General features: G+C 36.9%; 1 protein-coding gene across 1 annotated transcript in view; it reads right to left on the bottom strand.

The window, feature by feature from the left end:
- kl-3 (dynein heavy chain 8, axonemal kl-3) overlaps nucleotides 1-18370 on the bottom strand; it is a 744292-nt gene that overhangs the window by 105806 nt on the left and 620116 nt on the right. Inside the window, exon 24 of the mRNA XM_075354364.1 lies at nucleotides 3497-3652. Within this exon, the coding sequence (XP_075210479.1) occupies nucleotides 3497-3652 (156 nt within the window). The remainder of the gene's footprint in view (nucleotides 1-3496; nucleotides 3653-18370) is intronic.

The raw sequence follows: 18370 nt of genomic DNA, 5'->3' as shown, positions 1-18370 counted from the left end.
AAGAAATGTCAGTTGACTTTTATCAAAATTGGAGCGTTTATAAAAAATAAACTTTTAATACTATTATACATAGGTTATGAAGAGCGAGTCAACCATATTTAGGAGGCTAAAAAATCACTTAATTCTCTTTCCATTTTTTGTTTTTTTGTCTTCAGTCATTTGACTGGTTTGATGCAGCTCTCCAAGATTCCCTATCTAGTGCTAGTCGTTTCACTTCAGTATACCTTCTACATCCTACATCCCTAACAATTTGATTTACATGTTCCAAACGTGGCCTGCCTACACAATTTTTTCCTTCTGCTGTCCTTCCAATATTAAAGCGACTATTCCAGGATGCCTTAGTATTGGCCTATAAGTCTGTTTCTTCTTTTAACTATATTTTTCCAAATGCTTCTTTCTTCATCTATTTACCGCAATATCTCTTCATTTATCACTTTATCCACCCATCTGATTTTTAACATTCTCCTATAGCTCCACATTTCAAAAGCTTCTAATCTTTTCTTCTCAGATACTCTGATTGTCCAGTTTCACTTACATATAAAGCGACACTCCAAACATACACTATCAAAAATCATTTCCTGACATTTAAATTAATTTTTGATGTAAACAAATTATATTTCTTACTGAAGGCTAATTTCGCTTGTGCTATTCGGAATTTTATATCGCTCCTGCTTCGTCCATCTTTAGTAAATCTACTTCCCAAATAACAAAATTCTTCTACCTCCATAATCTTTTCTTCTCCTATTTTCACATTCAGTGGTCCATCTTTGTTATTTCTACTAGATTTCATTACTTTTGTTTTGTTCTTGTTTATTTTCATGCGATAGTTCTAGCGTAGGACTTCATCTATGCCGTTCATTGTTTCTTCTAAATCCTTTTTATTCTCGGCTAGAATTACTATATCATCAGCAAATCGTAGCATCTTTATCTTTTCACCTTGTACTGTTACTCCGAAAATCTAAATTGTTTTTTAACATCATTAACTGCTTGTTCCATGTAAAGATTAAAAAGTAACGGAGATAGTGAACATCCTTGTCGGACTCCGTTTCTTATTAAGGCTTCTTTCTTATGTTCTTCAATTATTACTGTTGCTGTTTGGTTCCTGTACATCTTAGCAATTGTTCTTCTTTCTCTGTATTTGAACCCTAATTTTTTTTAAATGCTGAACATTTTATTCCAGTCTACGTTATCGAATGCCTTTTCTAGGTGTATAAATGCCATGTATGTTGGTTTGTTTTTCTTTAATCTTCCTTCTACTATTAATCTGAGGCCTAAAGTTGCTTCTCTTGTCCCTATACTTTTCCTGAAACCAAATTGGTCTTCTCCTAACACTTCTTCCACTCTCCTCTCAATTCTTCTGTATAGAATTCTAGTTAAGATTTTTGATGCATGACTAGTTAAACTAATTGTTCTGTATTCTTCACATTTATCTGCCCCTGCTTTCTTTGGTATCATGACTATAACACATTTTTTGAAGTATGATGGAAATTCCCCTTTTTCATAAATATTACACACCAGTTTGTATAATCTATCAATCGCTTCCTCACCTGCACTGCGCAGTAATTCTACAGGTATTCTGTCTATTCCAGAAGCCTTTCTGCCATTTAAATCTTTTAATGCTGTCTTAAATACAGATCTCAGCATTGTTTCTCCCATTTCATCCTCCTCAACTTCCTCTTCTTCCTCTATAACACCATTTTCTAATTCATTTCTTCCGTATAACTCTTCAATAAATTCCACCCATCTATCGACTTTACCTTTCGTATTATATATCGGTGTACCATCTTTGTTTAACACATTATTAGATTTTAATTTATGTACCCCAAAATTTTCCTTAACTTTCCTGTATGCTCTGTCTATTTTACCAAAGTCATTTCTCTTTCCACTTCTGAACACTTTTCTTTAATCCACTCTTCTTTCGCTAGTTTGCACTTCTTTTTTATAGTATTTCTTAATTGCCGATAGTTCCCTTTACTTTCTTCATCACTAACATTCTTATATTTTCTACGTTCATCCATCAGCTGCAATATATCGTCTGAAATCCAAGGTTTTCTACCAGTTCTCTTTATTCCACCTAAGTTTGCTTCTGCTGATTTAAGAATTTCCTTTTTAACATTCTCCCATTCTTCTTCTACATTTGCTACCTTATCTTTTTTACTCAGACCTCATGCGATGTCCTCCTCAAAAATCTTCTTTACCTCCTCTTCCTCAAGCTTCTCTAAATTCCACAGATTCATCTGACACCTTTCCTTCAGGTTTTTAAACCCCAATCTACATTTCATTATCACCAAATTATGGTCGCTATCAATTTCTGCTTCAGGGTAAGTTTTGCAGTCAACGAGTTGATTTATAAATCTTTGCTTAACCATGATATAATCTATCTGATACCTTGCAGTATCGCTTGGCTTTTTCCAAGTGTATATTCTTCTATTATGATTTTTAAATTGGGTGTTGGCAATTACTAAATTATACTTCGTGCAAAACTCTATAAGTCTGTCCCCTCTTTCATTCCTTTTGCCCAGCCCGTATTCACCCACTATATTTCCTTCCTTGCCTTTTCCAATGCTTGCATTCCAATCTCCAACTATTATTAAATTTTCATCTCCTTTTACGTGTTTAATTGCTTCATCAATCTCTTCATATACACACTCTACCTCATCATCATGGGCGCTTGTAGGCATATAGACGTTAACAATCATTGTCTGTTTAGGTTTTGATTTTATCCTTATTACAATGATTCTATCGCTATGCGTTTTGAAATACTCTACTCTCTTCCCTATATTCTTGTTCATTATTAAACCTACTCCTGCCTGCCCATTATTTGAAGCTGAGTTAATTATCTAAAATCACCTGACCAAAAGTCACCTTCCTCTTCTCACCGAACCTCACTAATTCCTACTACATCCACATTTATCCTATCCATTTCCCTTTTTAAATTTTCTAGCCTACCAACCTTTTTTAAACTTCTAACATTCCACGCTCCCATTCTCTTTCCCATGAGAGCGATAATTGTTAAAGATGATTTTAACTAAACATTTCATTATTAAAATGAATTCAAGAAAGCCAACCATACAAAAATGCACAATGTAAAATGCACAACATATGCAATTGTGAAGGATGCTTCATGTTATATTAAAATGTGATGGATGCATAAAGAGATTATCCATCCGTACAAACTGCTCTTAGATCAGGAGATATTTGGAGCTTATAGCCCAGGACCAATGTTTTGTGATAACATGCAAACCTATTTTTCATTTGTAGGTATTTTTAATTATTTAAATTAGTTCAGATGTGCTGCACTTGATATATCTTCCAAAGGACATTTGATGTGTTAAATATTCATAATATTTTATGTTTCTTAAACTTACTGGAGGCAGAATTTACTAATAAGAGAAGCAACAAATAGCTTAGTTGTGTGTAGAGGGACAAACATAAATACAAGGAATTAAGATTAAGTTTTTCTATAAAAACACCATAAAGAATTTTAAAAAATAACCTGTAGTTCATAATCCTTTTCCTTATTTTTTATCCATGTAATGCCTTGGCTCTGAGGATCTATTAAAAGTGGAAATCGAGAAGCTTTTGTAACAATTATACCATTCTGTATTGATAGTTCATCATTAGGCAAACCTTGCAAATTCCATTCTCCTATCTGCCAGTAAACAGAAAATAAAGTTAAAGAACAATTGTTTAATCAAGTAATAACATTTATAATGTGATAAGGATAAATCATTACTGTAATAATATAAGCATAGAAGAAGTGATTAATTTTAACAGTTCTTCACTGCAAAAAATTCCTTTTCTATCTACCAGCTTGTGTGCTATATATGATAACATGACCATTGATAGTATTGATAATATATTGATAGTATTGCCATGGAACTCCGATGTGGATTTTTAAAGTGCAAGTCATGTACATCCAAGCTTGTACTACCTGTTTGATGATAAAAATTCAAAATTTTTTAAATTTTACTTTAAAATTTTATATTTTATTTGCAGCAAAAATATAAATAAGATTCTCTTCTAAATGAATTAATAGTGTTAATAAGACTGAGAATGGAATTCTGGAAATGCATAATTCACAGATATTGTGCAGTGTACATCACAGTACAGGAAAAACATCACTAAGCCATCTCAACATAACCTTTTCAGTTATAAAGCTTTGACATGGCTAAATACGTAAGAAGGAATGTGTTAACTTTTTCTTTTTGTTACTTTGTTTTATGCTTTTTCTTTTGTTATTGTAACAGAAGAAGCATCTTTAAACAGCTATACAGTTTTATGTTCATATTTTTATTTTCAAATACACATTTAGATGAAGCATGAATATTACGTACTTTTCCGTTATCTGTGAAGAAATATGAATTGCTGAAATTACTTAACCCATGATCACTCGCGCTGTTAGATTAAATCTAATATTTTAAATGTTTGTACAAATATTACTATTTAAACTGTTTATTTCTGGTCATCCTTTTGTCAATTCCTCAAAACAATAATTGTGTACATGTTTTCGCAAAGACTGGATAAATTAGGCAGGGTTGGTATTATTGGAGTGGAAGGAAGTGAGGATGTGCACTGTCTGTTAGTTCATTCTAACACGCAAGTTAGGATGGACCACATCAGGACCACATCACAGCCAGTTTTGATGGCCCGACCGATTTATAAGAGTACCCTCACCAAAGCCACCTTCCAGCAAGCCGGAAAGCAGCCCCAGCTTAGGCACCCCGAGAACAGTCTGCCAAGCGGCTCTCTTATGACAGGCAGCAGATGGTAAAGAATATCCGCGTCAAGTTGGTCAATCCCCGGTGCTTTCTTCAGTGCCATTCGAGAAACCACTCGGTTTATATCTTCGGGTTCCACGGTCCGAACGCCAGGGAATGGTGTTTCATCCACCCTAACGCCGATTTCCGCTTCACCCTCCGGAGCAGCTGGAAACAGAGTATCCAGGAACGCCCGGTAAGTCGCCACAGATGTTAATGTGTGGTCACGACAACCAAACCCGCACCGAACACTGGACAACACGTGCAATGGCTTCGGCCTGTAACAAGTCTTTGCGAGCTGCCAGGGATCGCGTTGCAACTCGCGCATGGAGTCCTTCCAAAACTTGAGTTTGGCTTCCTTGATGGCGTGAACGTATTGATTTCGGGCACGCCGGTAGATCAGAAGACGCTCAGCGCGCACGTTGTTAACAATGGTACCCGTTAGGGGGCAGCGCTGGTATCTTATCCTCGCGGATCTCACTCTTGCGTGCAGCACGTTCAGGTCAGAGGACCACCATTTCTTACCGGGTCACCGTCTGCTTTCACAGACGCCCCCCCCCCCCCGGAAATAGGGGTCATGACGGCTCCAGGCACTCTAAGATCAGCGGACTGGCCGTTTATGATGGGTCCAATCCAAAATTTTGATTTCATTTGGAAAATAACAATTTTAATGAGACAGTTATAGTCATTTGACAATAATTATTTATAATTTTGTTTCGTTGTTTATTTTAAGTACTAAAATTTGTTATTCAAACTTCTTATATTTCACATAATTTCAATGTTTTAGATTCTTGCTGTTTTAAATTTAAAATTTTAATCAATGTTAAACATTGTTTTGCTCAATCAAGTATTATATTATTTTTACAAACTTGATAATACAAGTCATTAACTTGAGAATGGCTAAGAAACTTAATTTTCAAGAAAGCTTGCTTACTTAATGAACTCTTTTTATATGATTACTTTTTTATACTGGAATATTATCGTGGCCTTTTTTATACAACTAACTAGAATTACATGTTTTAATTATTTAATGCTAAGTGTTTACGCTGTTTTAGCGTAAAGTTTCCGTTATTTTCTACGAATTCCAAGCTAGGGTGGGTCCCGTTGTTTTGTTACAGGAATGTTAAATTTCACTTTGTTTCGTATTTTTGGGTTTGTCAAAACTACCTGTTTTATTATTTGTTCTGGTGTTCGACCCTCCCTCCATCATCCTTAGTGACCGCGTCCATTCTTCTATCGAATTATTTTTGACTACCCTTTTCATACACCCGTTATTCTTTCGTCCCCTTACTAATACATGCACACATCTCTTGTCTTTTACACACACTCTCTCCTGTCCACTACCTGGATCTGGTTTCCCCCTTTTTCTTTCGCCATCTTTACGGCAGAGTAGATCCAACATCTCACCAGTGTAGTCGCCTATGGCCATACTCTCCTGCAAACTTTGTGGTAATATTCTCATTCAAGCAGAATCTCAAAACTCGTCACTACACATCTGTGATTCTACGCATCATTCTACCACTAAACCACATCACACCTCTGTATTCCTGATACACCAGTGCGGACTACGCCCAGGATTACATATGTATTCATATGTACTTCCTTTTGCGAGTTCATCTCTTGCTAATATTTGTGTGTGATACAGGCAAGTGCAAATTATTCATTATTATTCATATTAAACGTTTATGTTATCCTTGTTCATGTGTAGCCCATTTTATGGGTTATTAAATGCAAACTATCGTTCTTATCAAATCTGCTTTTAATTTAAACACTACTTCAGAATTATAAAACTTATGTGCGATATATTTCATATATTATTATTGATAACTATTATATTTCGTGTTGTTCATCAAAAGTTCGTGTTCAAACGTCAGTTACTCAGAGCAAATTACCTTTACTTGAAAGGTTTATTGCAATCAACTCTATCATTTAATCTAATTTAACTTGTTAATCGCCGAGATTGATTCTTATCTATTCATGCACTGAATTCATATTCTCTTAAATTAATCTAAAGAAAATTACTCCTGATATGAAGTTATGTTTTTGTACTTCTTTGTAACTTAATATTTTCAAGAAAGCTTACTATTAGAATAAATTCTATTTATATTATTATTTATTTTAATGTGATTATATTGTGATTTAACGCCTTCTATACTGAAATTATTGTAAAAAATTCTCTTATTTTCCGGCTCTGTTACACTGTGTATTTAAAAAGGTTTATTCATGTATTTTTGTATTTAACAGCATTATTCATTTGTTGATTCAGCTGATATGTTAAGTATTATTAAGTTATGTTAATTTCATAATTTCCTGTTATGTTTTAAGATTATGATTATAACATAAGTTCATTTGTTACACTTTCAATAAAGTCCAATTTCTTTTGGCAAATACTAGCTGTGTGTTTTTTGTTAACTTTACCCAACACTAAGTATGATGATGTTCATAATTCAGAAAAGGCCAGTGCCAATGATAAGAATTACTGTAGTTTATTTTTCTAAGTTAATAACATTTGTTCATTGCTAATTTTCATTATTACAGAATATGTTAGTTATGCAACAGTTTTCCAGTTACACTATGTTCTTTGATGTTATGTTTATAAGTATTTAATTGTAAAAAAAGGTGTTTTAAGTTCCTTTGTTTTCAGGTTTTGTTCAATTGTAGATTTTCAAAATAATTATTTGAAAAATGTATATTTATGTATTTGTCATTTATTATTACAATTGGTATGTTGATTTCAGCTGATATTTCTTGTATAAGTTCTGTTTAGGATTAAGTTAAGTTTATTTTGTAATTTCATTTAATTTTTTTAAGATTATGATTTAAGAAAAAGTTTAGTTGTTTTCTTTCTAATTAAAGTCCAATTTCTTTTGGCAAATACGAGCTGTGTGCCATTTTATTTTGTATTAACTTTACCCGACAAAGTCGGGAGGCCGAGGCATTTGGGATGCGGTTTCTAGCCGGGCTAGAACCGGAGCGGAACGGTGATCACAATGCACCGGAACTAAATTTCGTACAGTTGCCAATCTCCCGTCTGCGGAAGAGGCTATGAAGCCTCACAATGGAGGCATGGCAGCTTGAATGGCACACCACGACTAAGAGAAGATCATTGTATAGGTTTATACTGGATTTGGGGGTATGGTATGTCTCGAATTCATTCTTAAGGGCAGCGGGTACCCAAGTGTTCACCAACGATGTAAATTTAAAACTATATCTGTTTCGGTTTCGCCTAGCGGCTGATCATTGTGTGTCTGCGGGGAAGTCCAGTCGAACGTGCATATGATGTTCGACTACCCCACTCTTGGGGGGGGCCACAGATCGAGCCACCCTGGAACTTAGAGGTCAGAGGGAAACTTGGCCGCTCACAAACAGCGAGTCAGTGTGGCGAGAGCCGCATTGTCGGACCGCGTGGGAGTTTCTCGATGAGGTTACGACGCTCAACCGTCATCGGTAGTTTTAAAGGTTAGTATAATGTAATACGGCTTCCTACGGTGCTGCTGTGGGAAGCCTTTCTTGAGATAATGGCTAGCCACCAGCCAGATAAGTTCCAAACGCTGTTACTGGTGGACAGGTACTAGCTGGTATGCAGCGACCGAGGCGTGGCAGCTTAAATTGCTGTCTTTTATTTATTTAACTAACTCGATAGTTTTAATTGTAACAAGGGGTGCGCCTCCCCGATTTAGTTTTCATTTTGACAAGTGAGCGGTTGGAACACATAAGCGGGTGGTGTACAGCACCCTGCTCAATCCGCTCACGCTGATAGGTAGCTCACTAGGAGCTTATAGGAAATGAGGTCGCAAAACCGTTTTAGAGGCACAATAGCCGTTTCTTGGCAAGGACATTTGGTCTATGCTCTAGGGCGACCGAATGGGGTGGTGGCGGGAGAAATGCCAGTTAACCAAACCTTACCGCAACATCACCACAATATCATCGCAATGACTAAGCTAACCCTGAAAAAGTCCTGGACCCGAGGAAAGAAAATTTGTAGATTTCCCCGGTCACGAAAACGAGGGACAATGGCGTCGTATTTGAGGTCTACGATTTGCCGAGGGCAACGAGAATAGAGGAGCACGAAATCCTCCGGGCCATACACAAACAAAATCCTGTGTTGGGGAAGTCCTCCTTGAGGACTTCCTCAAGGAGACCAGGGTGGTCCAGCAGTTGGGGCGGAAAGAGGCCCCAAAAAGCCATTGGATAATTGAGACCTTGCCAAAGATACGGCAGGTCTTGGTGATCAGTGGTCAGCTGTTCCTTGGGTTGACATCTTGCAGGGTCGTCGATCATACAGAAGAACCCCGGTGCTTCAAATGTCAAGGCTTTGGTCACACCTCTCTCCGCTGTAGGGCACATCCGAAGATGTGTGGTCATTGCGCCCTTGCTGAGCACAGGGCAGATAAGTGCTTTAATAATACCGCGCCGGCAAAGTGCGCGCCTTGTGCCTAGGTGAAAGGCTTTGATGTCGGATACCGGCTCGAGGACAAACAATGTGGGTCGCACGACATAGCCCGGGTGAAGAAAGTGTAAAATACGGCATACGGCGACGTCTGAATTGAGGGAAGCTTTCGAGGACGGTCATCATATCGAACACTTGCGCCTGGGGCACTTAAACCTACATCATTCCCGGGTGGCCACCAATGAAGCCATGAGGATCGTTCAGGAGTACGAACTCTAGGTCCTCTTGGTTCAGAAGCCGTACGGTCAGGGATAGGATGATCGGCTTCCACGGGGTAGATGTTATTTACTCTCGTGGGAGACGTCCGTTCTCTGCAATCGTAGTCGTCTCGGTCTCTTTGGGTGTCTTCTGCATGCTCAGTAGTCTGATGAGGTATTCACCGTCGTGCGTGTCACGAGGGGTACGGCTGATATACTAGTTTCGGGATATTTTCAGCTTGGATGGAGTGTCGATGACTTGCTGGCGAAGTTGGGACGGATTCTGAACGATCGGGAGATCGTTCAGAATCCTTCCCATGATGCCTGGGAGGACATCAGAGTGCTGGTTGCTATGGCCAAGCCTTCTGCCTAGGGTTCACCACTCATTGACCCCAGAGGCGCTGGTCTCGCACAGTTCGTAGAAGACAGGAACTGCTGCTTGCTTAACAACGCAAAACAACCGCCGACTTTCTCTTCCGAACTCGGGGAAAGTTACATCGATGTCACATTGGTGACGGGCTTAGGGTGAGATCTGCTTAGGAGTACAAGTAGTTGGACTGTCTGGCCAGAGGCCAGTGTGAGTGATTATAATCTTATAACCTATGAGATCGCTTATGGAGAGCTCCAGATTCGGGTCGCTATAACCTAAGGGCCTGGTCAAGGCAGGCTGCGGCGCGAGTGTGCGACTGTCTTTCAGGGGTTGGAATGACACATGGAGCACAGGGAGAAGGTGGAATTGATGGAACAACTCGGCTCGGCCATGAAGACTGGTTACGATAGGGTCCTCTGGCGGCCTAGGCCAATGGACGGACCCTTGGGTAGTAGTCAGTCCGATGATTTGCGAGTGCCTGTAGCCGTCATGACCTCTGCTTCCGGGGAACCATCTATTAAACGAAGACGGAAACCCGGGAAAAAGTGGTGGTCCTCTGACCTGAGCTACGGCAAGAGTTAGAATTGCGCATAGTAGATACAAGCGTCGCCCCCTAACGGGGATTATCGTTGAAGCGCGCTGAGGGTCTGCGGATCTGCCGGCGCGCTCGTAGTGAGTACGTTCATGCTACCAAGGAAGCCAAACTCAAATTTTGGCAAGACTATGCGCGAATTGCAACGCAATCCCTGGCAGCTCGCCAAGACATGTTATCGACCAAAGCCATTGCACGTGCTCTCCAGTGTTCGATGCGGGTTTTGTGGTCGGGACCACACGATAACATCCATGGCTATTTACCAGGGGTTCCTGAATACTCTGTTTCCAGATGCTCCGAGGGTGAAGCAGAAGTTGGCGTAAAGGCGGGTGAGACATCATTCCCTGTCGTACGGGCTGTGGATCCCGTGAATATAGACTGAGTAGTTTTTCGAATGGCACTGAGAAAGGTACCGGGGATTGACTAGCTTGACCCGGATATATTCTATCACCTGCTGCCAGTCATAAAAGAGCTGCGTGGCAGGCTGTTCTCAGGGTGCTTCAGCTGGGGTTGCTTTCGGTCATGTTGGAAGGTGGCTTTGGTGACGGTGCTCTTAAAATATGGAAAGAATCCGAGTGAGGTCAGCAGTTATCGACTCTTCAGCCTCTGGCCGGTCATCGGAAAATTGAAAGGCTGGTTGTGGAACGGCTCTGGGAAAACATCGTTATGAACAGTTTTCTAAATCGAGGTCAATACGGCTTCATAAAAAGAGTTGGCATCGAGGATTTCATCTTAAATGCTCTTGCCGAGGTGGAAAGCGCCGACTGTAAGTATATTTTGGCATATTTTATTGACAGGCAACATTTCCTTCCTTTTATTGGTTTTCTCTCCTCTATAAGCTGGAGCGCCGCAATGTTCCCGTAGCCCTGCAGGCCGTGGTAGTGACAATTTTCTAACTGTACGGCTTTGTTTAAGAATTCGCACACATAGTTGTGGAAAAATCTGTCACCAGGGGAAGCACGCACGGTTCCGTTCTCGGTTCCTGGCTGTGGAACCTGGTATACGATAGATTTCTGAAAATGACATTACCAGAAAGGGTCACGACCCAGGTTTTCGCCGATGACTATCTCCTGTTAGTTCGTGGTAATTCACGATAAGACTGGGCGCAGGCGGCTTTGTCAACCGCAGAGAACTGGATGGACATTCAAAATTTAAGGATTTCTGTGCGCAAGACGAAGTTTATGCTTCTCGAGGGTGCAGACAAATTATCGTTGAGTCGTAACCCCCGCATTAAGTATAAAGGCTGTGTGATCAGCAGAGCTAATGTTCATAAGTACGTAGGTGTTTTGTTTGTTGAGAAGTTGCTGTTTAGCAACCACATTAGGCAAGCAGCGGCGGACGCCGTCTCTGTAATGCGCAAGTTTAGGAGGATTGCTCAAAAGGATTACAGGCTGTCATTTGTACATGGTGTATCGAGGTATCTTCAAAAGTATGGCTTCTGATGATGCGGCTGTTTGGGAGCATAGGTTGGACAGAAATAGAGCACTTATTCAGAATTTTAAGATTGCCCAGCGCAGAGCCTTAATAGTATGCACTGGTGTTTTTAAAACAATCTCCTACGAGGCTACCACTGTATTGCGAAAGGCTCTCCCAATCGATTTAGTGGAGAAAGTTCGGGCGGCCATGTGGAAGTTGTGAAGAGGCAGGGAGGCCGAGGTATTTGGGATGTGGTTTCGAGCCGGGTTTTTACCGGAGCGGAACAGTGATCACAATGCACCGATTTTAGTTTCTTCAGTTGCCGTCTCCCGTCTGCGGAGGAGGCTTTACATCCTCGCGATGGATCTATTGCAGCAAGAATTGCACAACACGACCAAGGGAAGGTTCTTGTATAGATTTATACTGGATTTGGGGGGATAGTATGTCTCCCCTTCGTTTTTTAAGGGCAACGAGTGCCCAGTGCTCTCCAACCACGCGAACTTGAACCAATATTTGCTTCGGTTCCGTCTGGCAGCTGATGAGCTGTGCGTCTTCGGGGAAGTCCAGTCAAAACAACATATGATGTTCGACTGCCCAGCTCTTGATGGGCAGAACTCAGGCCACCCTGAGTTCAAGGGGAAAATTGGCCACTCACAAGCGGCGAGTCAATAAGGCGTGAGCAACATTGTCGGACCCTGTGGGTGTTTCTTGATGCCGTTGCTTTCTTCAACCGGCTTGAAGAAAGTTATGGCTGGCCATCAGCCAATTAAAGCTCCAAGCGCTTTAACATTGATAGACAGGTACATGCTGGCATTCAGCGGTCTAGGTGTGCCAGTGAATTGCTGTCTTGACGAGATAAATTTGATTTATTGAGTGTCATATATATTTTAGTAGTTGACGGGGTGCGCCTACCCATTTTAGAATATATAACAAGTGAGCGGTGGTACATGATCCAAGTGGTGTTTGGCACCATGCTGGTTCCAAAACTGATTCGAGGCTCAGTAACCATTTGTCGCACAGGCATTCGGTCTTATGCTTTAGGACGACCGAATGGGGTGGTGGCGGGAGAAATGCCATGCAAATCAAAATCCTAACCACAGTATTTAATCACAATTGGTACTAAAACATCAATTTTGAATATATAAGTAAATTTAAAGTCACCTCGTTTGATTTCGTCACGTGGTCCTTATGAATCAAATTAAAACACTTAACGAACGAATTGTCTTTTTAAATTTATGGCTCAAAATACTCAACACACACAACACTAGCACATAAACCACATTCGAAAACCAAAAAACCACTCAAAATTACCAACAACTGACTCGGGCCACTTGATCAGTTTACCTACCTATTCAGCACCAACCATATTCTATAAGCTTAAGGGCTGTAGATGAGGTCGACAGATTGAAAACTGAATACTTTGTTACTAGGATAAGCAACGGATGGTGGTTTACAGTATTTTGTTCTTTTTTCAACATTGGGATCATAAACAGTCAGATAATCCTAAAGACTAACACAAATACTCCCATGCCACGATGAAAATGCTTGATTGAGCTGGCAAGGGCACTTGCGTTCCCTCACAGGACAAGACGATCCAGTTTTCAGGACAAGCTTTCAGAGTGCAGCTGCAGTTCTTCCAAAAGATTCAGACTAAATATTATGCCTGGATGCTTGTCAGATATTAAATGATAATGTAATATTTCTCATAATATTCCCGTGTTCATAACACACTAAGAAGTATATAATTTTGCGAGGCAATTTCTTTAACTGTTTTCTGACATGCTTTTATTTTTTACACTAATTTTTTTAACAAACTTTTTTTATATATGCTAAAACGTTAAAACATATTATAGTTAATGATTTTTTTTAATTTAATATGTCAAATAAATAATGATTTTTAACTGTATTACATATTTTCATTAATTTTTACGTATGCTAGATTTTCCTCAACAGATTTTATCCTCAAACAGGGTTACTCACCTAAACAATTGAATGCACATGGAGACTGGCGAAGAATCGAAATAAGAAGCAGTTCGGCACCCACAGTCAATCGATCGATTCTACCTGGCGGAGTTCATGTGGGATGCGTGATTTATTTATTAAAATATTGCCATTTACTGGTCATCTGGCTGACAGGTGAGAGTTAACAGTTTCATTTTTTAATTAATATTGAAAAGTATCAACTGATTTATTGTCATAAACTACAATTTCGTTTATGAACAATTTAATGAAAAAAGTGTTAAAAAAATTTTAAAGTAATATAAAAAATATATAAGTTTTACAAGTCAGATTTTCTTGATAGATAGTGTTTAAATACCGGAATATTGATACGACGTGTTAAGTTTATAAAAAATAAGATGTACTGCACTCTTCAAATTGTGTTTAATATTTTACTGTATTTTATGTGTAGGGAAGAGAGTAGAGTATTTCAAAATGCATAGCGATAGAATCATTGTATTAAGGATAAAATCAAAAACTAAACCGACAACGATTGTTAACGTCTATATGCCTACAAGTGCACATGATGATGATGAGGTAGAGTGTGTATACGAAGAGATTGATGAAGCAAGTAAACATGTAAAAGGAGATGAAAATTTAATAATAGTTGGAGATTGGAATGCAAGCATTGGAAAAGGCAAGGAAGGAAATATAGTGGGTGAATACGGGCTGGGCAAAAGGAATGAAAGAGGGGACAGACTTATAGAGTCTAAATTATACTTGCACGAAGTATAATTTAGTAATTGCCAACACCCAATTTAAAAATCATAATAGAAGAATATACACTTGGAAAAAGCCAGGCGATACTGCAAGGTATCAGATAGATTATATCATGGTTAAGCAAAGATTTAGAAATCAACTCGTTGACTGCAAAACTTACCCTGGAGCAGAAATTGATAGCGACCATAATTTGGTGATAATGAAATGTAGATTGGGGTTTAAAAACCTGAAGGAAAGGTGTCAGATGAATCTGTGGAATTTAGAGAAGCTTGAGGAAGAGGAGGTAAAGAAGATTTTTGAGGAGGACATCGCATGAGGTCTGAGTAAAAAAGATAAGGTAGCAAATGTAGAAGAAGAATGGGAGAATGATAAAAAGGAAATTCTTAAATCAGCAAAAGCGACCGTAGGCGGAACAAAGATTACTGGTAGAAAACCTTGCGTTTCAGACGATATATCGCAGCTGATGGATGAGCATAGAAAATATAAGAATGCTAGTGATGAAGAAAGTAAAAGGAACTATCGACATTTAAGAAATACTATAAAAAAGAATTGCAAACTAGCGAAAGAAGAGTGGATTAAAGAAAAGTGTTCAGAAGTGGAAAGAGAAATGAACATTGGTAAAATAGAGGATCATACAGGAAAGTTAAGGAAAACTTTGGAGTACATAAATTAAAATCTAATAATGTGTTAAACAAAGATGTTACACCGATTTATAATACGAAAGGTAAAGTCGATAGGTGGGTGGAATATATTGAAGAGTAATACGGAGGAAATGAATTAGAAAATGGTTTTATTGAGGAAGAAGATGATGAAATGGGAGAAATAATACTGAGATCTGAATTTAAGAGAGCATTAAAAGATTTAAATGGCAGAAAAGCTCCTGTAACAGACGGAATACCTGTAGAATTACTGCGCAGTGCAGGTGAGGAAGCGATTGATAGATTATACAGACTGGTATGTAATATTTATGAAAAAGGGGAAGTTCCATCAGACTTCAAAAAGAGTGTTATAGTCATGATACCAAAGAAAGCAGGAGCCGATAAATGTGAAGAGTACAATACAATTAGAGAATACAATACCTACAATTAGAAATGTAACAAAGTTACATATTCTGTGAAATTTGTACAATTTATGTATAATTATAATACATTTTATTAATATAATCCATAAATGATAATTATGTTTTATTACATGTTCTTTTATTGTAAATTTTTCTTTTGTTTGTTTATTTTCTGAATCAATTTCAAATATTTATCAAACAAGTTTACATTGTTTACACATCAATTTATCTTTAACTACCTATTTAGTTAATATGTTAATATTCATAGATTTACAATAAAATCTTAAAATTTAATTAAAATTTTTTGTTTTTATTTTTTATAATGTTTGCTCTGTTGTGGATTTCCTATAGTGTACTTTTTAAATTCCCTTTAATCACTTTTATTTGATATCATCTTGGATGAATTAAAAAAATTGTTCAAAAATCTACCTTTAACATTTTGAGAAATATATTTACCATTATCTACTCATATCTTAAAATTATTGCATCTCAGTGTCCATTAAGAAAATTTATTTATCACCTACATCTCAAGAAAATTAATAATTCCATTAAGGAAGTTACAAGGGTACTAACACAAACAAATGAGCTAACAACCTATAGTCTTTAGAAATTTTGAGCTAAATTTCTTTAGAAAATTTTTTTAAATAAAGTTGTAAATTTTTTAGAAGAAATGAAAAGGAAGATTGAACTGACAGTTATATTTGATTATAATGCAAATAAAAGTGATAATTCGTATGTAATGGAGAAAAAATTCTTGAAAAGTTGACAAATTCTTAATAAGTGATGTATAAATCAGAATTGTAGTTAAGAAAAACTGTGTGGAATACGCAATATAACTATAAATAGTAAATATTATATGTATGTAATCACAAAACCAGTTTTTCTTTTAAAATTATTTTTTTAATGTTAAGTTGAACAAAACATGAAAAGGTTTGAACAAGCTGGTTCAACATTGAAAAGCTGGTTTGAACATTGAAGGTTTAGAAAAAGCTGGATTTCATAACTTACCAGGTTCAAATCCTACTTAGGCTTGGCATTTTACGTTAATTTTAAAAACAAAATTTCCACACCTTACTGTCATGTACATAGCTTATGTAATTTATGCATAAATATTGAATTATAATTGAATACAAGAAAAAAATAATAGCATTCATTTAAAAAACTATTAATATCATACGTAAAACATATTTTAGGATATTTAAAGAAAATGGATTAGTGATTTTAAGTTTGACAGTTAAAAACATATTCAAGGTTTATTTTTCACCAAATATTGATTCTGATAATAATGATTTTTTCCTAATAACTTATATAAGATTTTTTAAAAGAAAAATTACATCATAAACATAACCTATTTGAATTCTTTCATTTTTTTTGTCATAATCACTGCTAAATTTCAGAATGTAACTGTGTTGTCATCTGTTGTATGATTCAAATTTTTTTCACTAAAAAATAAAGAAAATTATAAAAACATTTTCAGCAATGAAAATTTACACTTCCTTCAGTGAATCTAAGCTCACATTTAATAGCAGTCTCTACAATGTTTTTTTAGAGACTTTTTTGTTCTACATTTTTTTAGAGTTTCTGTAAAATATTTTGCCCAATCTGAAACAATTTAATACAAACAGGTTTCTATACAAGAATCTTTACTTTCCTTGTATCAGAAAATCACACAAGCACAAAACATCCTCACTTACACGTATACAACCAGAAATGAAATAACATTGTGTGACAACAAATGAATATAATTTCTAAAATATCCTTCTATGTGGAACTACTTTAAAAACTTGGTTTCTTTTTTGGATACACTCCATGCATAATAGAAAGTCAAAAGTTAAGAGAAGTTTTTATTTTTCTTCCGATCACGTCACACAACATTAACTATTCTGTTATAAAAATAACCTTCTTATCATGGGTTCATTGGAAATATTGTTTCAATGTTTACTGATTGTGGTTGCATTTAAAATGAGTTTTCCTTTTCAGAAATGCAAGCAGTGATATGTTTTCTCAATTCAGAAGGGCTGAAACTAGCATGGATTATTTATTTGTAGAATGCAACACAAATAGAATGAAAATTAGTTGTTTGAATGGAAGAAATAATTATTTATGAATTGATTACTTTAAAAAAGGTAAATGTCTTTCTTTATAATTAACAGCGATAAGGTAAGGCTTCTGCAGGAAATGATGATGATATTCTTAGTTACAGAAGGTCCAGTTTTTATTCACTTCAAATCTTGAAGTGGTGAACAGTGGAAACTACTATGAGCTAGTTTCCTAACTGTCAGTTCAATTAAGAGTTACTAATCACTGAGGCAAATATCATGTCAGTAAATTACAGTAAATGTTCAAAGGTGTGATTTTGTTTCAGGATAATACTAATCTCATAAAACTAAGTGCATAGATGTAGGAGGAAATTATGTTAAAAAATTATCATAATGGGTTTTTGTTAAGTGTGTGCATGCACACACACACACACACACACACAGAGAGAGAGAGAGAGAGAGACTCACAAACTCATGTATGCTTGCACGCACACACCTTTTGATCTGATTTTGTAGTATCTTATAACAGATGACGATGAATCCATTAGAATACCTTAAATAAATTGCTAAATTTAGATAACACATAGTACAGATGTATTCATTGGTGATTTTTATTGATTATTAATAATTGCAGTACATTAGAAATAAATATTTAATAAAAAAAAAATTAAATGTATGTTTTATGTTTATGTATAATGTACAACTTTAAACAATGATTCAATGTTAAAAGTGTTACATTATTAGCACGTACCATTAGTGTACGATAAT

This window comes from Lycorma delicatula, chromosome 1 (assembly GCF_047948215.1).
Source record: "Lycorma delicatula isolate Av1 chromosome 1, ASM4794821v1, whole genome shotgun sequence".
In the NCBI taxonomy this organism is placed as follows: domain Eukaryota; kingdom Metazoa; phylum Arthropoda; class Insecta; order Hemiptera; family Fulgoridae; genus Lycorma; species Lycorma delicatula.
The sequence above is the reverse complement of the archived record's forward strand: the minus strand, read 5'-3'. Positions and strand labels throughout refer to the sequence as shown.